Source organism: Acomys minous (genome assembly GCF_964271855.1).
Source record: "Acomys minous genome assembly, chromosome: 3".
NCBI lineage: Eukaryota > Metazoa > Chordata > Mammalia > Rodentia > Muridae > Acomys > Acomys minous.
Genome location: NC_140485.1, coordinates 41,542,304 through 41,566,823, shown reverse-complemented (window position 1 = coordinate 41,566,823; position 24,520 = coordinate 41,542,304). Strand labels below are relative to the sequence as shown.

General features: G+C 37.4%; 1 protein-coding gene across 1 annotated transcript in view; it reads left to right on the top strand.

Moving 5' to 3' along the window:
- Positions 1-24,520, top strand: part of LOC311593908 (doublecortin domain-containing protein 1-like) — a 226,987-nt gene that overhangs the window by 72,912 nt on the left and 129,555 nt on the right. Inside the window, exon 2 of the mRNA XM_084775296.1 lies at positions 3,440-3,605. Within this exon, the coding sequence (XP_084631422.1) occupies positions 3,537-3,605 (69 nt within the window). The 5' untranslated portion in view covers positions 3,440-3,536. The remainder of the gene's footprint in view (positions 1-3,439; positions 3,606-24,520) is intronic.

Genomic DNA, 24,520 nt, shown 5'->3' with positions numbered 1-24,520 from the left:
GGTGACTGATGTATGTATATTGCTAACTTAAGAAATGCTTGGTTTTTAATGCTCTTTAATATTCAGGACTGAGGGCTTGCTTAATCAAAACCATGAAAAGAAACTCTTGTCTCTATTAAGTCACTAAGTTGGTAGAAGGCCTTTTACAAATGAGGGAATGCATATATGTACCTTTGCACAGCAGCACTAACCACCCATACATGGCCTTCTTGAATGAGAGAACATTTCTGGGCCGCACTTTGAAGACGATCCATGGTTTGGAAGGACATAGGAAATGTAATTCCAGAGCTTATTCTATCAGCATGGCTGGTTGTGCTTCTTTGAAAGGCTAAAGCATATCACTTGACCTTTCTAAATAATTGGCCTAATTTCTTGTACTTATTTATGGAACGGGATGCAGCTTGTCTATAGGAAAAGAGAAAAGACTATTTCCACATAGATGAAAAAACAATACCATTGGCTAAGAACTCTTATGAGGCCAAGTGTAGTTGCTTATACCTGTAGTCCCAGCACGCAGGAGGCAGAGCAGAATATCAGCACACATTTGAGGCCAACCTGGTCTACCATGTGAGTTGCAGGCAAATCAGAGCTACATAGTGAGGCCTTGTCTTGCAGCAGCAGCAGCAGCAGCAGCAGCAGCAGCAGCAGCAGCAGCAGCAGCAGCAACAGTAGCAGCAGCAGCAACAGCAAATTGAAACCAACTAATCAACTAAATAAATAGTCTTTTATGAACATTAAATACAGTGAAGAGTCAGCCACCCCCATGTTAAAATCTATGTTGTTGAAAACTCTGTGCTGAGTCTCAGTGTTGAAAACTTAAGTGACTTTCAACAAATCAATTATTCTTTTACATTTCAAAACCACATCGTAGGCTGGCTCATCCCTCCCTCTGTAGCCGAGCGATCTTATTTGTGTTGAATGCATTTTATATTCAACACAGCAGACAGGCTGCTTTACACTTCCTTCTCGGGTATTTAGACTATCATTTTCTTCTGTTTTCTGTACCTTCCTGCTTAGTGGAAACACTGTTTGTTCTTGGATTGCGCTTTGTCTCCCTTTTCAAGATCATCAAAGTTACCAGTTTGAAGCGTCCCCCAAGAAAGGGCCTTCTAATCCCTGGTTCAGAGGCTAACCTTTATTACTGCTCTCCTGGTAATAATGAGGACCTGCTTCCAGCAGGGAGAGGCTGGAATACTGAACAGATTATTCAACAAGTTCAGAGCAGATTCTGAAGTTCCTTATACAACCTGCGTGTGAATACTGCTTTCTTTGCTTTACTGTTTCTGGTTTCCATAGATTTCCTAATTGTGTAAATCATGTGGCGCATGGGAGCAATTTTCTTCTCAATATCAGTTCTGGCACTTTGGTATACATTGAAGTCTAATTTTTCCTCAGTTTTACATTTTTATTACATTGTTATGGAGATTACAAACGCTAAATACAGTCATTTTGTGCTAGAAAAATCTAGTAAGTGCCCTTTGGAACTCTGTTGGGCTGAGTCTGAAGGTTATTTTGTGTTCAGTATTGGTGAATAAGACTGATGAGCCTCATAGAATTTCCTCAGGTTTAAAGTTGAGTTTAACTCTAGGGTATAAATCTTCAAAGTTATCACCTGCTTCCTAATTTATTTAACTTAAAAATTAACTTATACTAACTACTATAAGAAGTGCTTTTCAATATTCAAGGAGTGTACTGGATTGGGTGAGGATACAATTAAAGCTGTGTAAATCAAAACCAAATACATCTATGGATTTGTGTCATCAAACTGAAAATGCTACTGGTTCTAAACTGTGGTTAATAGAGCAAAACTGTCACCTAAATCGACTGACTTGTCATACTAATTTCATTTTTGAGTACAAGTCATATAATCACTCATTTCTTTTATGTAATACATACAATGTTTGTGTGTGTGTGTGTGTGTGTTTGTGTGTGTGTGTGTGTGTGTGTGTGTGTGTGTGTGTGTGTGTGTGTGTGTGTAGGCATCTATTTACTCAAAACCTTAGAGAAAAGTAGGTGCTGTGAGTGTATAAAAGTGGGCTTGATAGAATTTCAGGAGTTAGTTTCTCAAAGTGGATAACTGAATTTCAGCATACATCTACAAAGATGTCTAGTCGCCGCATTATATGTTCTTTTTGATTTTACTGATAGCAGTAAGAAATCTTAAAATCTTTATCTCCAATATTCTCCTAAACAGGGAACATGCTAGAACTGTAAGTTGTGCTTTGGTAGGGCTATGGAGAACCCAGTGTCCTAAAATGCATGATTTCTTAGCTAAGAGTAAGATTTAGCAGAACACTAGTAGCAAAGGCCATTTGCATAACTCAACCTCTCAGTAGCTCAGCTGAGCTTAATTGAAATTCAATTTCCACATTGCAGTGCTGGGCCTCTCTGCATAAAATATGCAACATATAACATAACCAAGGGCACAGACCTACTTTCTTTGCTTGTGATCTATTTAATTCATTTTTCTAGTAGAAATGTGTAAGAATAATATAGCTAGGGTCTATGTCTATTTTGCATGTTTATCTTTGGGATGTACATACATTTAGGTAAAGACCATGTTTTTTTAAAAATATATATATAATTTTTTCTGTGCCCCAAGATTTTGATATTTAATTCTGGCTTTTCAAAGGAAAATTAAATTTAGCAAAATATTAGCTAGCTGCCATGCCATTTGAATATTTTACACTAGAAAGACTTTATCAGCTAATCAAGTGAAAAGTGTATAAACATGTCTGTCAAGTCCACATGGATGTTATATTACAGGCCTGCAAATAACTATCCTTCATGTGTTTACAAAACTCCTGCACGATAGCATTCCTAAATCTACCACTAGCATATATATTCTGGGTACTTGGAAACACAAAGATATGAGAAAATCCTTGCTTAACATCCTCCTCTCTTGTATTTAAACAGTCTGGTCACCCTGTTTTGTGGGTTCCTTTAAGAAATGCCAATGATGAGCCTGGGATAGGAAAGCTTATAAAGATGTGGATTATATCTTTTGAATAATTTCCAGCTGTGATATTTTGGGCAGACAGACTCCTCTATAGGAAGCAGTATACAGAAACAACATGGATCTTACAGTTTTATCAGGACAATGCAAGTAGGTTTCGGCAAGGCTGGTTCCAACTCATCTGTGATAAATGAGAAGATAAGGCAATCAGTGCACACCATGACACTCCGTGCAGCTAGTTAGGCACACTTCAGAACTATTCAGGTGTGCTCACACAGCTTATGAGACTTGCATGGGGGCTGTTGCGACATAAATACATCCTTCATGGTGGCCACTGGTAATGCAGGAATTGCCTCTCTAAGACTTAACCCAGGTCAGACATAAATAATAGATGTTAAGAGTTAGCTCTGGTCTTGAGGCTGCATTCCAGGCAGTGTATCTCAGTTGACTCAAAGGAATTTTTCCCCTTCTTCTCTCCAATAGTTCCTCTGCTTGAAAAATGCCTGCAAAATTCCATCACACCTTTACGGGGACTACTCTGGGTCTCTAAGGGAGAAGTTTCAACCCCTCAGGCGCTAAGATGTACATCCAAGGAGTTCTTGGGGCCTTAAATCACCGATTAAAGTCTGCAAAAAATTATTACAAGCAGGTGAGTCATCCCTCTTTAAAAGCTACCTTATTGTATGTTTGTTTCAGATGTATTTGGGTCTACAGATGCAGTGATTGCCACTGTGTCATAAAAGAACCGTGGCATGTTTTGTGAGCTCAGTGCCTGTAAGGGAGCCAAGATGCTTCCAGAATCTCGAAGCCAGTCGTAATGGGACTACTTGTGTCTGCCTTTTGGTATGGAACGTCCTATGTCTCATCTCTTTCCACTGCTTACTCTGTAGAGGAGCAGATCTCTCCAGAGTCACTTACACTAAAGAAGAAAATGAACGGATTCGTCTAAAGGCTTAGACCTCTAATTTTCCCTCCAGTGTAAACTTACCTCATTATTGTAGAAATGCATCTGAAAACAAATCAGATACGAGATAAATGAATTGTGAACTAAATTCCCCTCAAGAGTAACTTACTTCCCTCACACTTACTTAACTTGTGTATTTCAGAATCTAAAATACAATTGAATTAGTGTATTTGGACTAAATTAAATTAGATTTTGCCTTTTAATTTCTGTATATTCATTATATAGTTGTGTGTCTATTTAGGTATATGTGTGAGTAAAATATATTTTTGTAATTAGTTTTGGGACATTTGATTTAAAGAAGGGTTTATATTGTAAACAGAGTTGGAATTTGGATAATAGAAAAGGAGCTGTAACATTAAAAAGAAAAATCTCCCTTATAGTTAAGTGAAGTCAATCTTTGTGTTAAGTAAGGGCAAGGTTTAAATTGTGAAGGAGGGACGATTTTAGAACTCAGGTCATTATCTCAGGCCATGGGTTGCTGAAAAATGAATATTTTGAAAGCATCTCACTATTCTTTGCATGCAGAGGGGAACTGAGGGGAGGGCACAAAATGACAGTCTTGGTGTTCACACAGCACCTCCTGGCTGTCTGCTCAGAAAAGAGCATCTCACGGTGTGTGGAGGAAAGTTCCTCAAAGTGCACAGAACTTACAAGAATGTCTCAGACTTTTCCACAAAATTGTACTCAGTTTGCTTTATAATTCATTTTACTGAATCAAGGAGGATTAATAACTACTACAGACAACTTGATTAAAAATCCAAGCTTCTTTTAATGTTCTACTAGGCCCAACATATATAAAACCAAGTATAATAAATATTTTACTGTCTTTAAATTATTTTACATTTAAATATTAATGTTCACCATATAATGATATCATAAAATGTATGATGGCTTGCTGATTTAAGTTTGTTTATTTGCTGTTTGTTTTGGCTCAACTTACAGGAGGGTGTAAAGTTATTTAATCTTGAAAAAAAGCATATGGACTTTTTCTAATGCAACAAAAGCACTGTTTAAATAAAATCCAGAGATAAGCACTTTCTAAGCTTTATTGAAAGTGAGGGTTGGAGCGAAAGGAGATGCCTGGGCAGTAACATCCAGTCCCTCTCATTTCTGCCACTGTAAACCATAAACATTGAGTTCAAGGGTTCAGTACAGCGTGGGGAAAAGCACCTTGAGAATTGCTGCTTTGACTTAAAGAATGCGTTACTCAAAATGATGACAAATATGTTTTATTAAATCTTAAGTGTAAATATGAACAAAATTTTACATTTTTAGTTTGTTCAAACTTGTCTGTTTAATTGCTCTAGACGAATTTCAATTTATACTAATTTAATAATTCTTAAAAAGCTAGTTTCTTTGCTATTTTTCTTCCAGCTTTGTCTCTTATTGCATTGTAACAACGTTGAGCTTCACACTACACATAAGTTTTATAGTGAAGTACAGAGATTAAGGCAAGGAAGAATGTCACAAGTTTACAAAAATTCTATTTCTCTAGTCATGTTTAATTATACATATTGTGTGTCTCTTTTCCCTGGCTTTAATGTTTTAAAACGCACTGTAACGGTACTATTACAATGCCATCACTGGCCAAATGGTAAGCCTGATGATATCTTTATTTTATGAGTGAGGTTTCCTATCAAAGGTCCCCTTGGCATTAATGAGCTTTATTTGAACTGCATTACTTCATTTGACCTTCCAGAGAGCCGTTTGTGCTTAGTTTTCTGTCTAACCATGTTAAGGAATCACTAGACAGGTGAAATGTGGGTGAGTGACGGCTCCTATTTTGTTAACAAACCCTAAGTTTATAAAATTGTAGGGGTACATCACCTCTTGACATCGTTTCTGCTTATTCTACTTCTGACATTCCATATGAAAACCATATTGTTTTGTTGTCTGCCAAAATATAATCGATTTAAAAATTTTACATTCCCAAAGGAACTTCTCTTAAATAGTTATATGACAACTTTAAAAGAAAAGTCAGGACTACTGAGTTTGAATTTATGAACCTACTCATCTTTTCATTTTAAACTTTAGCTTGGCTATTATAGTGTGCAGCTGAATTAAGCAATTACTTTATGGTGATCTTAAATATATACTGCTTCGTGAGTATTAAAATGAGATGTTATATTTAGGACAGCTTAAAGTCACTTAGTCTTCCGCTTATCACATGTATTTTCTTAGGAGTGGAAAAATCTTGGAAATTCTGAGAGCTAAGCAGAATATGTTTAATTGGTAGTCTTTGAAACAGCAAAACTGCTTTTCTATGAAATGTAGTTAACACTTTCATCAGGGCCAGCTCCGGCTCATTAGCATTCGGGTTATGTTCTGTGCTGTTGGTGGGGGTGTAGGAGGAGGAATGCCATTGTGTCGAGTTCCAGTGTTTGGGGACAAACACTGCTGTGGAAGGAACGTGTGAAAAGGCCACAGTCCTGTCAGTGAATGAGCAAGGCTGTGCTTTCTGTGTGCTTCAAGCAGGGAAGCTGTCACTCATGGCTAACACAGCCAAATAGAGGCCAAAACACAAGCCTGCACCACCTTTTAAAATGATATTAGTGATTTTTAAACGTGATCTTCTTTATTTATGATCCTACACTGAGCTTTAGTTGCTGTAAGTAAACAAAATATGCCCGTCTTTTCAGAAATACTGTAAAAATGAAAAAAAAAAAAAAAACCCAAACCCATGGAAGTGTGCCAGGCAGTTACAGTAATTAGGGCTTGGAATAGCTGGACGGCAGTGTGAGGTACAAACATGATTTGGGGGGAACTTCATCTCTGAAAGTTGCTTGTCTTCCTGGTTTAGATACTTCTTTGTTTTCCTGTTCCCCAAACTGACACAATTCCTAGAGATTTTTTACATAATTAATTATAGAAATTAGTCTTTAATTAAAAATATAATTTTTGAAAGGGTTCATAAACTCTCAGTTTTAATCATTGTAAACTACTAACGACCCATCTCAGTTGTTAGAGCTTGTACAGTCACTCCTGAGTTTCAGACAGGAAGCAAAGAAATGTTTGCCCGCACCCACCCACTCACTGGATGCCTTAACCCTAGGCTTGCAGCCTCCGTTGTGGGACACAAGATGCCTTTATTCTGTAACTGCAAAATCCAGTAGGACTTTCAGTCTTTCTCCTACATTTTTAGCACCTTGGAAAGGAATGATTAACTCTGAGTTAAATTTTAGCTTATGTAAAACAAAATTAATTTTTTAAAACTCTCTTACATTTCTTACTCTCCTGAGGCATTTCCAAAACCACACCCGGATAGTTGAAAAACACAAACAATTTCTTTTTATGTCTGAAACTGCAGAAAAGTATTTTATTTCTTTAGTTTTATTTTGAAAATGAATGTGTGGGCTATTTATAATTACTTAGTACTTAGTCAAGTGGAGAACAATATGATTTTGGTCTGGGAAATTTAAATATTGTTTTTTAAACAAACAAATTTAAGCAAAGTAATCTTTGTCAGTGTATTTATATGCATTTAAAAAAAGTTTAATATTTGATGCACTGGGTTGAGAAATCCAGACATTGAATTTCTATTTAAGAACCTGATTTCACTGTTTAAATTGCAACTATATTGTGATTTTTTGTTTCGTTTTGCTTTTTGTTTTTTGTTTTTTTTTAAATAGGAAGCAATCATTAATTTCAATATGTGCAGGTTTTGCAGTTCAAAATTGAAACATATTTTAGTAATATCCAAATTAAGATCTCCACAGTCTTCAAGATTTTAAATTTTTATAAGATAAAAATTAATGACTTTACCCACACTTTTAATGTTTCATAATTAGATATTAAATATAACCACACTGTTCTTATCAGAAATGGTTTGGCTTAAAATATCTTTGAATTGCTTTAGAGCTACAGAAATTTATTTGTTGCAAAAAGAGAAGAAAACTTGGTCTTTCATTTTCATAAAAGAGTGGTTGAAAGCTTTTTTCGATCCTTTGTTTCTGGTCACTTGAAATCATTTGTTATTCTTATTATTATTAAGCGAATAAACATTTCTGCTTTACTCTTTTATGCTGTATTTACTGGGCACAGCAAATGAAGTAGAGTGTTTTCATGAGGTAGCCTTTCTGGGGTGACAGTTAACATGTTTGGCTTATGAGCTACCTTCTTAAAGTCCTTTGAAATATCTGAGGGCAGTTTCTAATCCAGAAATGTGTCACCATCGTGGCTGTTAGAGCAGAGAGCGCCGTTTGGAAAGTGTACCACTACTTTGAGGTTTTGATGGGGAATATTTTTAGCATATTAGATTGCTCACAGGTTCTAGTGATTGCTGATTTTCCCTGAAACCAAGCTGCATTCTAGTTACTTGAAGTATTTTAAGAACCTTAAACTTGGGGCTTTTTCTAAGTGTCATGCTTTGAGCAGGCCTAACATCAGTTAAATGAAGTGAAAATTGCATTCTTGTCTTGATAGAGATGAAAATGGATTTCTGGTCATGAAATAGATGTAGTTGTCACTTTTTAAAAAAGGTGTCAGCAGTTTGCTTCAGCGAGTAAGGTGCCAATTCAGTATGGCAGTAAACTTGTGATCTGAGCAATCAATAAAAAGCTTCAATAACTTCTGCTTCATTACACTTATAATAAGAGGCTATAGATCCACGGCACATAAAATGTTGATAAAGAGGATATGTGGGATCGACTGGGACGATTTTGTGAAAGTACAGTAAGTGCAATATTGCCATCTAGAGTTTGTGCATAGGTAATTATTACAGTGAGGGGGGAAATGGTCATAGAACAAAACCCAAAGTGATACTGAAATACTGCGAATTTTCTGTCATTTGTCTGTGGCCCATTTATCTTCACAGGACGTTTAATTTGACCTGTCATAAAGCAGTTAGGTCAGAAGGCAAATCTTCAAATCTGTATTTTTTACCTAATTCTTTTAGAATTATGTCACTGAGTGTCAACTATCCATCCCTGGCTCCAAACTAGACTTTTTACCATGAAAATTATTTATTAAATAACTCATTTTGGGGGAAAAAGAATGTTTTTTGACATGACAGTCCTGTTATACACAAACAGAGGGTCCAAGGTCATATCACTTGGGTACTTCTCAGTGAAAAATATTGCCTTCATTAATAGGAAACACTTATTCAAAATGAAGAAGCCAGCTTACCCTAAACTAGTATTCCAGACGCATTTAATCCAAACAGTGCAAGGACCATGAGAAGAGCACACACTTCCTTGCTTATGTAACTAATTACAAACACTGTGATGAATTATGGGTTCCATCCAGGAATCGGCTAAGACTATCTTTTAATTTTTCATGTTATAGCAGTACTTGTAATTTTATTTTTCTTGATTGATAAAAAATACTTAGATTATTTCATTGATAACACATCTTGAAAGGATGGGTATGGAAGCTGTTTGTAAGTGAGATGTTACTGAACGAGTTCTCCATCTGAAGTTGTGACTTCTTCACTGAGAAGTTTATAAAAATCTGTTTTTAAGAGTTGTACATATTTAATCCAGATACAGTAATTTTGTCCACCTGTAGATTGATTTAATAAGAAATCCAACTGGGGAGATTCTCACTTCTTCCATTTATTATATTATATACACATATATGTGATATACATATATGATACATATATGTGTATAAAACTATATATCATAATATGCACATTATGGTACATATATAAAACTCTAAGACCTCACTTAACAAAGTTGAGCATATATATACTTAATATATCTATCATACATCTTATGATACATATATAAGACTTTGTTGAGGAAAATCTTTAGAGTATTCTTGGAAGAATATTTAGCATTAACATAAGAGTAATGCATTTAAAACTGCTGCTACATTTTTTTTGTTTTCTTATACCCATGTGTAAGCTAATCTCTACAATGGACAAAAGAACCAGAAATGAGTATAATGTTATTTTCATTTACCATCCAAAATTTTATCCTGAAATATTTTGTTGTATTTTCTCTGCATTTAAGTCATGATAATCTCTGTTAGACATATATCTTATTTTGAAATTCATAATCATACTGAGTAGAAAAGATTTCATTCTCTGATCTCCAAAATGAGTCCAGTTTGTTATAATAAATACAATTCAAACCTCTGAGAAACTTTCTTTGAATATCTAAGACACATACAAGTATTATTGCCCGTGACTCTTCAGAAATAAGGATAAATTTTACAGGGTTACAGCAGCAAAGTGAAAGAATGTGCTTGATAGATTCCCTGAACAATTTCAACACACACAGGTATTATTTGTAAGAAAACAATCATGCCGAGTCTTCAGCTGGTTAGAGAGGGCACAGCATTCTATCTTCACCTGACATCCTATCTGTTCCGCCAACATCCTGGGGCCCATGTCTTCTGCCCCTCCTCCCAAAGTAATAATGCTCACCACCGAGAGCCTCGTGTGAATGGACAAGAATATGAATGCTTTTCTGTTGTTCTCTTGAAGGGCTAAGATAGTATTGAAGGAACATTCTCAGCAGGAGAAAAAGCACCTCTCTTGACACTGTCTTGTAGTTTCTGTTGCTACTTACTTTTGTGGATCAGTGCTGTAGTTGATTGCTAGTTTATATCCATCATTGATTATTAAAAAGTCTGGCAAATGATTAAAGAAGGACTCTTCTTTGATGTTATTGTTCTATGACACATGGTATTTCATAGCCCAAACTGGCCACAAACTCTCTGTATAGCCAGAATGACCTTGAACTGCTGATTTTCCTGCCACCATCTCTGAGTTGCAGGAATTCAGGCAAGTGCCACAATGCCTGGCTATATAGGGAGATTCTTAAATGGGAACATTTTTGAATCATTGCTTTTCTTTAGTTTATTGGAAATAAATGTTGTTTCCCTCTCACCTATTGTTAACAAAGATCCATTGTTATAGCTTCCGCTGTAGAGTTGATGCTATCTAGAGTCAGTTGGGAAGAGGGAGCCTTGAGGAATTGCCTTCACTGGATTGGCTTGTGGCCATACTGCAGGACATGTTCTTAATTGCAAATTGATATAGGACTTAGCCCACTGTAGGCAGTGACACCCCTAAGCATGTAGGTCTAAGCTGTATGAGAAAGCAAGCCGAGGAAGCCAGAAGGAGGAAGCCAATAAACAGTGTACCTCCATGGTTTCTGCTTCCGTGTCCTGTGTTTTGTTCCCATTCCCTTAATGACAGACTGACTGTTCTAGAATGCATAAGCCAAACAGACTCCTTTGTCCTCCAAGTTGCTTTGGGTCAGGGTGTTTTATCACAGCAAAAGAAATCAAACTAGGATACTCATTTTTCAACAAATAGCTGATTTTCAGACAATATAATTCATTCATATGTATGTAATGATTATGGAAATGAATATGACAAGCATTTTATCTAATTTTCTAAAACAGTCATTTATGGAGAGAGGACATTGCAAAAATTAATTTATCATCATTTAATATATGTCACTGTGAAGTAAATGTTGAAAGTTCAGACTCATGTCACAATTAAAAGGCACAGTTAGGATCAGAAACCCCAGGATGGGCACAGTGCAGGTGAGTTGCACACTGTAAGCAGCACAGCATGAGCATCCCTTTTCTGAGATATTTGGGACAGAAACTGACTTTGGATTTCAGACACTTTTGCATTTTTTTTTAACATATGCACATAGACAACAGGATATCTGGGGAGTGAGCTCTAAGTTTAAACCCTAAATGCACCCATGTTTCATATACAATTCATGTCAATAACCCAAAAGAAAGTTTTATAAAGAAGTGGCCTGCACGCTGAGTGTGAACCACCAGCGGTGAGGTTTTCTGCCTGTGGTATCCATCAACACTCAGGATGCTTTAGAATTTAGAAGACTTCATGGTCTTATCTTGGAGTTAGGTATGCTTAGCCTTCAGTCTCTAGTATACCATCCTCATGTGGCCCCAAATTTGAAGTAAGTTAAAATGTTCAAACATTTGGTGGTGGCTCTCTGAATCTGGCCCCGTAAGATGCTAGATGAAGCCTCACTGATGGTGACTGAGCTAGGCATGGATCTGTGGAACTGAAGGGGTGGGTCTGTGGGAGACGGATGGTGGCGTGGGGAACTGGGAGGAGTGGACGGAGGGGAAACTGCTGTCCAGATGTAATGTCTGAGAGGAGAATAAATACAACCCAAGCCAAACAAAACAAACAAACAAAAAAGTGAGAACTCTGCTTTTCAGTCTCACTGGCGACATTTTAAGGGATTGAGGCTTACATCATCACTTGGAATTTCAAGTGGACAATGCTGCTCTCAAAGAAAGAAATGATTCCATGTATGCTTCTGGCACTGGATTAGTGCTTCCCCAAGTAACAAAACAATGGGAAATCTTTTAGCATAGTCACAACTAAAATCAGTGTTGTTTTTGATTAGATGTTATGGTCATAATCTAAAATGTCCCCCAACATAGTCATGTTTTGCCCATTTCTTCTCCAGCTGGAGGCTTTACTTTGAGAGCTGTGTAAAGTCGAGGAGGTGAGACCCAGTAGAATCAGCTGGCTGAGGTGGGTGGTGGGTGGCGTAGGGGGTTTTGAACTAATACCAGGCATGCTCTCTGCTTCCTGGTCTCCCACGATGAGGACAGTCTCTAGCACATGTTCCGATGCCTTCCCTATGATGCCTTACCTGCCATGAAGGCTGAAGTCATGAAATAAAATAAATCTAAGTAGTTTGTTGGATGTTTTTGGCACAGTCACTCTAAAGTAACTGAAATAGTCGATAAGTCATTCTAGTCTTTGCATAAAAAACAAAACAGAAATTGGGTAAACAAACAACCACGGTGGCCACAACCTATTCTCTATCTCATCCGCAATAGACACATCTTTATCCTCTTCGGTATCTCTGAGGATCCTATAAGTGAACTTACAGTGTGACATCCTCAGGGACTATGATTCTAGTAATCAGTACATTCACTTTACCTTGTTTGGTTAGTAAAGACATCCCCCCCCCTAAAAAAAAGAGATGATTACAGAAACAAACCCGCTTCACTTGTTGAGGTCTCCTCCTGTGCCCTGTGTGGACTTAGTAGAAACTAGGAATTTGTGTGCATGAAAACCATCCAGCATCTTGCCTTAGGGAGTTTGCATTCTTGTTTTGTTGACAAAAATTCCTATGAGACACTCGTAAGAAATATGCTTATTAGTATACAATTAAGTACAAAAATGTGATTTTAGATGCTATGAATTAAGGAAACTTACATAAAGGAAGATCAGTGCAAAAGTAGAATTAAGGAATTTTGAGATTGAAATTAACTTTAGATGTCAAATGGTTCTAGTGATCTCATTGTATAGATGTAGCACAGTAAGTGATAAGGTTTACCTCATAAGATTATTGAAAGGGTTAAATAAGATGCATAAAACTCATAAAATGATACCTGGACTATAGTTAGTACAGAATATGGTCAGTAGGGGTTAGCATAATTGTCAGCATTGGCATTGATACTATGATTAAAGTAATTGAGACCGATGCAGTAAGATACTTGTACGAGGTTAGGCAGCAAGTGAGACTGGTGATGGTCAAATGACTTGTGTCACTTTTGAAGTAGGCAAGGCAAGTGAGGAGGCTTGGAAATAAAGACACATGTAGCCATGGCATGAGGACTATGGATGGAACGTATTTCCAGAAACATTATACTTTGATAGAAGAAGATATCTGTGACATTTTCAGGATAATGAAAACCTACAGCAAGTAAAATTGGAGGAAGAGTTTGATATCAAAGAAATAAAGGCAATGATGAAATAGGGCCTTTTCAAGGATGAGAATGTTCTACATTTCAAACATTTCATAGTAAGTTAAATTTGAAAATTCCATGATATCTAACTGATCAATTTATATAGTAACTAAAATATTTATAAAAATATTAATTTATAACCTGTGTAGGTGGCATAGTTTGTGATGGGTAAAAGCTTTAGAGTAATGAATTCTCTGGTTATCTTGTCACTATATCTTTGAGGTGTTTATTATTCAGGCTTCTCTACAGGAACAGAACTGATCAAAAGATTCTATATATATACTGGAAAAGAATGATTTTTTTTTTAAAAGAAAGGCTCATGGTCTGTCTTCTGGCTAGTCCAACAATGGCTGCCTCACCAGAGAAAGGCCTCGGACCTGATAGTTGTTCAGCTGGATGTCTCAGCTGCTCCTCAATCTACTTTGGAATCCCAAGGAGGCAGATTCTAACACTTGAGAAGGGCTGATCTGCAACAGGATAGATGGGCTTTCCAGTGAGAGCGAAGGCAAGCAAACACGCATCAAAAACCTTCCTGCTTTCATTTCCTTTAATGTGGGGTTGCCACCAGAAGTTATAGCCCAGATTTAGAGGGGTTCTTCCTACTTCAAATAAATGATTTTTAAAAATCCTAACAGGTGATCTGAGCAACTTGGATTTTAGTTGATTCCAGATGTAGCCAAGTTGACAACAATGAAGAGCCATCACAGGGTGTATATATAATATTTTTCACAGATAATGATAATTAAGACATTGGCTTCCTATTCAAGACTGAGGTTGAAAATTCTATCTTTGCTGGGAGGTGGAAGCTCACGCCTTTAATACCATCATTTGGGAGACAGAGGCAGGTGGACCTCCAGGTTTGAGGACAGCCTGGTCTAAATAATGAGTTCCAGGAAAAACAGGGCTACAGTGAGAGAAAAATGTCATGAGAAAAACCCAAAATGAAACAGAACAAACAAACAAACAAAAAACAGTAACAAGAAAGAAAGAAAGAGAAAAAAAGAAAAAGGAAGGAAGGAAGGAAGGAGGAAAGGAAGAATGAAAGAAAGAAAATTCTATCTTTAACCCAGGGACCTGAACTCCTGAAGTGGCTAGATGGCTGGGAAATATGACTGCACTAAGACTCACTTTAGATTTAAAATTATTTATTTGCACACACACAGTGCTGCAGTGTGTGTGTGTGTGTGTGTGTGTGTGTGTGTGTGTGTGCGCGCGCGCGAGCAAGGGGTGCATGCACATCAGAGGACAACTTGCAGTAATTCTCCTGTTCTACCACTTGAGTTCTCAGGACCACATTCAAGTTGTCTACTTTGGCAATCTTGCTGGCTCCCTGAAGTTTAATGTAGAAAGAAACCAAATAGTGCTAGAAACCAGATTCACTTGTGTGGCACTAATAGGCAAATGAATATTTTCTTTATTTTGTCTAAATCTGATTTCATTTATTACATCATCAGCTTATAATAGTGGGAGAAAAATAAAACTTGACTGAGAAAAAGATGACCATTTCTTTCAGGTTATGTTTAGCATTAAAAGATGCTCAGATGATCATGTCTCTGTCTTAGAAATCATTGTGTAGACCAGGCTGCTTCAAATTTTGTCTCTGCCTACTGGGAGCTGGAATTTCAGACATGAGCTACCTTTTCTGACTCAAATTCTGGATATGCACTCTCCCCAACACCATTGCTGAAGATGTTATCCTTTACTTGTTTGTTCTTGGCATCCTTGTGGAAGATCATTTGGTCATGTACATAAGGAATTCTTTCTTTTTTATTATGTATATAGACTATTATTTATTATTCAGAAAACAAATAAACCAAACTAGTTTGCTTTTGTACCACAAAGTACAGAGATTGGAAGCACACATCCCAATGAAAGGCATAGCATTTTAAGTATGCAATGTACTCTGGCTGATTTGTGTCATCTCCAGCAAGTTATTTAACCTGTTTACTTCCATTTTTGCAGCAAAATTGCTGTTTGGTGAATATGTGTGCATTTTCTATCATTTAAAAACAATTGATAAAGACTTCACATGACAATGTAAACCTTTACATAGTTAAGAACAACTTACATTGTTACTCTCTTCATTTTAATTCTGATGTTTGAGAACACAAATCTATATGTCCAGAAATGACACCTTTCTGGAAGGAAATTTCAGTTAAAAAAGGTTGTGAGGTGAATTTTGATTCCTCACAAACCTACCCCAGTGATATCTGAGTTACAGGACATGGCATCTCCTGGTTCATCACTAGCCAAGACTTCTCCTGTGTGATCTTACATTCCATACTTCACGTGGGTGTCTTAAGCTTAGTACATTACAAATAGGATCTCGTCTCATAGATTGTAAACTTAGTTAACTCTCCATACTTCCTGGTTCTATAAATGGCCTCATCAACCACCTGATCACCAAACCCAGAGTCATGAGCATCACAGTTAGCTCCAGCCACTCGCAACTTCCCCTATGCAGCCTTTAACGTCCCTCAGAACACTTTGAAACTGGTTGATTACTTGGAGGTTTCAATATTGATCTCTACATTCACCCAAGAAGAGAGAGAGAGCCTTTTTAACTGATATCACTTTTACTTTCATCCTATTTCAGGTAATTTTCCCCAGAGAGTTACTGTTTTAAAGCACAAAGCATGGACTCCTTGTGTAAGCGTTCAGTAGCTTCTTCGTGTACATCCTGTTTGTATATCGATCAAGCCCTCTGTGATCTCCCCTGGAAAATCCTGTCCTATGACACTCCCTTCATTGATTCTCGCGTACCCATATATCTTACCTTATGTCATTTTTAGGAAAAGCCAGCCCATGACCTTCATGTATGTTATTTCCTATCTAGGATTCTCTTTAGATTCCTTTTTTACATAAACATTTATATTATTACACACATATATGATAAACTACCCACAGCAAGAAGAACCATGACACAATCAGGAATCATATAAATGTTACATTCAAGGTGTTTTGACTATTTGTATTTGGCAGCCTTGAAGAAAACATCTTTCCTATCTAAGTATGTCTAAAATTCTGAGTGTAAATCATTATCTATTGTATCTTGCTATATAAACCTAAAACATCTATCTATACCTAAAAACATCTTAACCCCTAAACAACTAAGCTTAATTGTAAAACTAGACTTTCTGGTCTTCAACCCCATCAGAGACTTGAGAAGGAATAAACTTGATTACCTGAGTATATCAGGAGTTCAGGGTAGTAGCTTTCCAAATGAGAAGATGACAGAGACTGTTTGCTACCTGAATAGTCACCAAAAACTCTCTATAACATCGGAACATCTTCAGCCTTCTGACCCATGTCCTCATTTCTACCACAGACAGTGTTCTGCCTAAAAAAGAGCTAGCTTGAATGCAGGCAGAGTCGACAACCAGACTCTGCCAAGACAGGGTAAACAAGTCCTCAATAGTTCCTGCTTCACAAATATGTCTGTCAGACATAAGGATTTACTTCTGTGCTCTCTGTTCTGTTCCAATAGTCCATATGTCTACATAGTCTTTATTTTTCCCTTTAGTATAGCTTTGTTGGTTTGCTTGCCTTTGAGATAGGCTGCCAAGTGATGCATCCTGGGCTGGTGCTGAGTCATGCTAAGGCTCTCGAGTGCTGGGATTGAAGGAATGTACTGGCACGCCTAGTCTGTGGTATGGCTTGAAGTCAGTCAATACGCTGCTTGTGACTTAATTCCTCTTTTCCAAGGTGCTTCTGACAATGTGGGGTTTTGGGTGAATTTTAGGATTTATTTCTGCTTTTACAAAAATGCCAGTGATACTTTTTACAGGGATTACACTGACTTACTCGACTACTTTCAAGCATGTGGACATATAATCTTAAGACTCCAGTCCACAGTTGTTTTTCCCATTTACTTATATTTGCTTTAATTTCCTCTTGCAATGTTTTATAGTTTACATCATATAAACTACTGGCTTCTTGTTTATACTTATTCCTAGTGCTTTTGTCCCTTTCGATGCTGTCGTAATGGGGTTTATTTTTTGCATTGGTCATTGTTTGTGAATACAAGTGAAACTCATCTTTATGTGTTGATTTTGTATCCAATAACTTTGCAAAACTTTTAGCTGCAGTATTTTTAGGTGTGGAATCTTGAGGTCTTTAACTAGGTAAACCCACCCATACACAGATCACTCCTTCTCACCTTTGGTTGCCTGTGATTTCTTTACCTACCAATTTCTCTGGCAAAGGCTTCCAGTGTTACATTGAATAGTGGTGAGCACGAGCATGTTTATTTTTTCCTTGGTCTCAGGATGGGAAGCTTTCCTTCTTGTAGTTGTGTATGTTGTTAGGCATGGATTTTCATACACAGCTTTTATGATATTTTGATATTTTCTCTTTCAAGTTTATTGCTGTATTAACAATACCATGTTTCATTTTGCCTATTTTTTTTTCTGCATCAACTTAGATGAGCCTTTTGGCCTTTATGGTGTTAGTGTAGAACATTGCTTTCTATGAGTTTTCATTTGCTGGGCTACTTTATGTTTTATTGGAAACTGAAGCCTTTTATTTGCTGTTCTTCACTTACAAGCTGGTCTGTCTTTCACCTTTCCCCTCTATCCCCTTCCATCTCTTTCCTCTTTTTGACTGATATTTAGTATTTTAATTGTCTTTGAAGGAATTTTGCTATTTAATCTGAAATGACAGCTCTGTTGACATAAAAATGTGACTCCTGCTACTATCCACTTAAAGTATCTATACATTGCTTTTGAATTATTAAAACTGGCAATTTCTAGCCTCTCTGTTTTTCTAAATTGATGTAGCTCAACGTTGATCAGAGTTATTGGTACTTTTAAAAAATTTGGTTCATTTATTATTTATTACCATCTCATTGACTTTATGCTTTATTAACTCCTTATTTCTCTTATGCAGGGTCTAAATGCCTTCTTATAATAGAAATTGGGATTCTTGATTTTAGATGTTTATGCTTTTGTAACTTGAGCACTTAATACTATACACTTTTCTACCCATACTTACCAAATTTCAATATTGTGAGTTTTATATTTCTTAAGTTTTGAAAATTTGTTACATTATTACTTGTGACTTTTTCATCTATTTAAAGTGAAAGTGCTGTTTTACAATAATTTGGGAATTCCTATAGTTTTATGTTATTGATTTCTATTTTATTTCTTCCATAGTTTTAGTTGTTTCAAAGATTGTGGAATTTGTTTTATGATTTGGGGTAAGGCCTTCTTACTGCTCCCTGCTTGTTCTACTTTGTTGTGGTGTCCATAGTGTCACTTTGCTCCCGGGGACTGCTAATGTCATCCAAGTCTTCTGGTGTCCTTACTGTAGTTGAGAACTTGTCTGTTTCTCTTTTCAGTTTAATCAGTGTTTAATACATATATTTTTAAGGTCCGTTATTAGGTGCATGCACTTTAAAATAATTTTAAAATGTTCTTCTTTATACCTGGAAACATTCTTCATTTTGATACCCACTTTGTTTTACATTAATATAAACACTTCCACCAGCTCTCCCACAAATGTTATCATGAAGTCTCATCTTGCTGCCTTCAGTTCTAACTTCGCTGTCTTCAGCCACTGTCTTGATTGAAGAGCATATCTAGACACATGTTTCCCCATGAGCTTACTTTTACTAGAATTCTAGGGCTGGATTCTTTACTGTAACCATAGACATGTTTGGATTTAATTAATCCACCTGGCACTTGTGTCCTCTGTCTCGTTTGTTCCAGTCCTCCTTTAACTTTTTAACTCTTAACATCCTCTTAGTGAATTCATATTTCCTTTGCCATGGACATTTTGGCTACAGATATTATTTTTGGTGATTATAGTTTTGACTGTGTATATTCTATGTGTACATATGCTTGTGGGTGTGTATACACATATGTGTGGAGGTCAGAGGTTGATACAAGTTTAATGTTATACTAGAGCAAACCTTAAGGATGCCAGTTATGTCTGTGTCATGCTTAGTAATCATTCTCCATTGATAATGTTCACAGCCTGCTTTTCATTTCTCTCAAGGAAGCTTAGGTGTGACCTTGCAGGAGGAGGTGTGTCACTGTGGGCAGCTTTGAGGTTTCAAAAGCCATGCCGTTCTTAGTTGCCTCTCTCTTCCTCATGGTTGTGTTTTAAGATGTGAGCTCTCAGCTACTGCTACAGCAAAATGCTTACTTGCTTGCCTCCTGCCGTGCTCCCTGCCATGATGGTCATGGACTCATTCTCTGAAATTGTAAGCTCCCAATAAACCATTCCTTCTATAAAAATAAAATAATGCCTCTAATGATATTTATCAAGTCCAAGTTTATGAGAATATAAAGTTCTTGATAGGTCTTTTAAAGGTCTTTTGAAAAGATTTATCAGTATAAATGCTTTAGAATCAGATATAATATTATTTATTGTTATTATTATCAGTTTTAATATGAAAATATTTTATTCTTTACATTAGAAGTAATTTTATTATATACAAGGTAAAATATTATATGCTTTTTAAGCAGTCAAGTGTCTTTGTTTTAGACTAAATGCTTGTGTCCTCTCAAAATTTGTGTCCCAAACTCCTGATCCCCAGTCTGACTGTGCTTGGAATTACTAAGACATCACAGAGTGTTTATGAGAAATGAAGTCACAAGGATAAAGGCCTGGTTCAATAGAATTAATGTCCCTATGAAAATAGAACACACCCCCACCCTGCCTCTCTTTCCCCACCTGTACATCACCCCTTTTTCTGTCTCCATCTCATCTCCCATAAGGACACGGTGAAGAAGGCAGTTTTTTCCCACCCACAGAGTTTTCTCATCTGGTAGCTTGAGAAGAGACTTCCAGCCTCCAGATCTGTGAGAAGTTAAGTTGTTAATCCTCCTATCTATTCTATGGAATGTTTCAGTATTTCAAACTTGTTGATAAATTGTGTCTTTCTGTTCAAGTTGATTTTAACATCTATGTAGAAAAGATACCTCCTTTGAGTTTCTAAAAAGTTAATGTCTTATATAAGACTTTAGTGCAAAATGTAAGTATAATAAACATGATGATCATCTGATTAAAATGAACATTAGAAATGATACAGCCCCTGCTTAACACACAACCTCCAAGCTTGTTAGAGTAATTTAACACTGATGCCTTACTCAAAGCCATTATTCATTTATTCTTTTGAACATCCACAGTGATATATTTTCATTGCTATAGGATAGATTTCATATTTGAGCATACAAAAGTTAGATGGTTGTCAAATCTGGTGAAAAATTTAGTGTACATACTAAAAAAAAACCAGGTTTATCAACTACAGAAAAAGAAACAAATGATCTTTCATTCAAAGTTAACTCAAAGATAAAAGCCATCTGTTTCAGGGAAACTTTCAAGTGCTTAAGCAATTTTAGTTAACACTTTTTCATTCAGAGTTTTATCTTGTGGGGCCTAATTTACATTGAGGAATGTTTTTGGTTTGTTTATTTGTTTTTCAAGACAGGGTTTCTCTGTGTAGCCTTGGCTATCCTGGACTCACTTTGTAGACCAGGCTGGCCTCAAACTCAGAAATCTGCCTGTCTCTGCCACCTGAGTGCTGCCATTAAAGGCGGGCACCACTAAAGAAGTAACTTTGACCAGTGATTTTTGATGTGTACTTTCTGGAGTACAAGGATCCTTATAGTGAATTTTGCTTTTTTCTGGTCACTACAGCTCTGACATATGCTCAGAACAACTATTGAATTCTTTAGACAAGCTACTCTACTCCTTAGCAATGTGGGGTCAGGGGCCCAAGCTGCTTGCAGGCTGAGTACTTGCAGAGGACACAGGAGCCGCTAGGTTTGACTCCAAGCACCACATGAGCAAACACACCAATGCATTTGCTAATTAACTAATTTCAGGAAAGAGGAGACAACCGCTGAAATATTGAATTGAAAATATAGAATCCAAGTCCATGGCTTTGAATCCAAGTTGTATTATTTAATCCATGCTCAGGGGCCCCACAAGTTAGTGAAAGTTTTCAGCTCCTCACCTAAACACTGGAGTTAATAAAAGAGTTGTTTTTACAAAGTGTACACATGATTACTTTAAAATGACATGAAACCACCAAGAATGACGTTGCAGATCTAGAGGTCAGCTACTTGGGAGGCCGAGGCAGGAGGATAGAAAGTTGAAGGCCTGTGTGAGTCTGTCTGGGCTCCTGAGTCAGTCTATGGTCAGCATGGGCAATTTGACCACGTGTGAGATCTTGTCTCAAAATAGAAAAAGAAATGAAGAAAGCTTAGGGTAGAGTGCTTTTCAGGCATGAACAGTGGTACAAGTCCCTGGGTCTGAATCCCATTTCTGCCAAATGAAATACCAGCAGCTGTTGCTATCCTGGTGTTGTCACAGTCCCTGATCTTAGGACGTATTCCACTCAGAACTGTTGATAAACTAGGGAGGGAATCTGAAAACATTTTCTCTAGTTGCCGTTCTAAATACACGTGATAGTTTGACTCCTTGTCATCTTTCCCTTCAATCTCAACTCATCACATCTTCTGCATGGGTTACATTTAGGGGAGTGTTTTCCAAATCTGACTACACTGGGTCATATAAGCCCCGCCCCCCATGTGCACTTCTTACTTAGACCTGGGGCAGAAGTGGGAGATCTAGTTCAATAATACTCTAGAAGTGGATTTTGCTGCTTAGTAGCTTGAAGTTCTCTATTTCATTTTCCTTTTTTATTAGAATATATTAATTATACATAATGGCCTTTATTATTTTCATACATGTTTATAATGTATTCTTGGCATAGAGTGATGGCTCAGTAGTTAAGAGTACCCACGTCAGGTGATTTATAACCACCTCTAACTCCAGCTCCAGGGAATCTGACCTCTGCTAATTTTGTGTGCACACACACAATTTAAGAAAGAAATCTTTAAGCAATATATGGTATTGTGAACATATTCATCCCTCATCACACCCTCTTCTTCCCTTCTCCTCGACTTTCCTGTCTGTCTTCCTTCCTTCTCTTGGTGGTCTTCAGCTTTAGTAGTACTGTTCACAGAAACACAAAGGGGGGTTATTCACATGGCTACACTGCTGAAGAGAATTCCCCTCTTTCCTCCAGCAACTGTTAACTGTTATCAATCTCGGGAGAGTAATAGGGACTCAGGAGCCCCCTCTTATTCATGACCAATGTTTATGTGCCTAGTCCTGAGCAGGTAGTAACAGCTGCTGTGAGTTCCAGGACACAGTGGCTATGCCATACCAAAGACGGTGTATATAATACTCCACTCCTCTTATATCACCTCTGACCACAAACACCATATTCCTTGACCAGGTGTAATGAGCCAGGTCTCCTATGGCTGACTTGGTGGGAGTGAGACTACAGGGACTACAAGACAGTACCCCTGAGCAGGCACAAAACCCTCTGCAGTGGAGCTATTCCCACTGTCCTAGGCATCATGTAATGTATGCCAGGTCTGTAGGCCTGGGATGTATCCTTGTGACACAAGTGAGCTGAGACTGCAAACAAATGGTGGCACATTCCTGTAGTCCTAGAACTCAGGGGTCAAGGCCAGGAAGTTCATAAGTTCATGTTCTACTTCTTTTCTTCCAGTTTAATTTTCTTTTCTCTTATTACTTATTTTACATGTACAGGCATTTTGCTTGCATGTGTGCGCGTGTATCATGTCTGTGTCTGGTGCTCAGAGAAGCCTAGATGAGGTTGTTTTAATTCCCTGGGCCTGGAATTAAACAGTTATAGACTGCTGTGGGCTGTAAACACAGGAAATCCAATCCAAATCCTCTGCAAGGGCTGCTAGTACACCTCACCGCTGAGCCATCTCACGAGCCCATAGGTCTAGATGAACATTTTGAGACAGATTTAAACTTATTTTTTATGACTTAAATATTCATAAAAGATTCTTTTTATGTATTCTAAATTCTACAGATTTAATTCCATGTACAAATACTTATTGTCTTATATGTAAACCTGCAGGCAGTTCTGATGAGACTTGATAGGCTGGGATCAGTTGGTAGGGGAGAAGGGCCCCCCTCTCTGAGGACTAGGAGAGAATAAAGAGGAGGGGATGAGGAGAGAGGGTATAACCTGGAGCAGGTGAGGGATGGGGCTATGATTGGGATGGAAAGTGGATAAATTTTTTAAAATGTAAGTTTAAAAAAAGATTTTACAATTTTTAAATAAACATTTATTTATTTATTTGTTTATTCACTTTACATTCCAGTCATAGTCCCCTCTTTCCTCCCATTCCCACCCTCCCTTCCTCCTCCACCAGCCCCTCTCCCCTGTTCCTCAGAAAAGGAGAGCTCCTGTACCCACCCACCCCAGCTGATGTAGTTGCTTCAGGACCGAGCAAGTCCTCTTCCTCTGTGGCCTGGCAAGGCAGTCCCACCAGGGGGAAGTTATCAAAAAGCAGAGAACAGAGTCCATGTCAGAGACAGCTCCCACTCCCCTTACTAGAGGACCCGCATGAAGCCTGAGCTGTAACAATCCTATACAATGAAAGAACTTACTGAGGTATCTCCATCCCTGACTTCACGCTAGATAGACTACAGGGCAATAGTAATAAAAATAGCATGGTACTGTCAGTAATAGACTGGTTGATCAGTGGAATTAAATCAAAGTCCCAGAAATAAACCCACACAACTATGGACACTCAGTTTTTGACAAAGGAGCCAAAACCATACAATGGAAAAAAGAAAGTGTCTTCAACAAAAGGCACTGGTCTAACTGGTTGTCTGCATTCAGCGCTTCCAGAGGACATAGAGTAGAAAAGTGCAAATAGATTTATATTGATAACTCTGCACGAAAAAAGTCCAAGTGGATTTTACAAAATTTCATTATAAATTTATATTACTCGAATTTCTTTTCAATGAAACCTCTGTGCATGTGCATATGTGTGCATGCACGTGTGTGTGTGTGTGTATGTGTGTGTGTGTCTGTGTGTGCGTGTGCATGT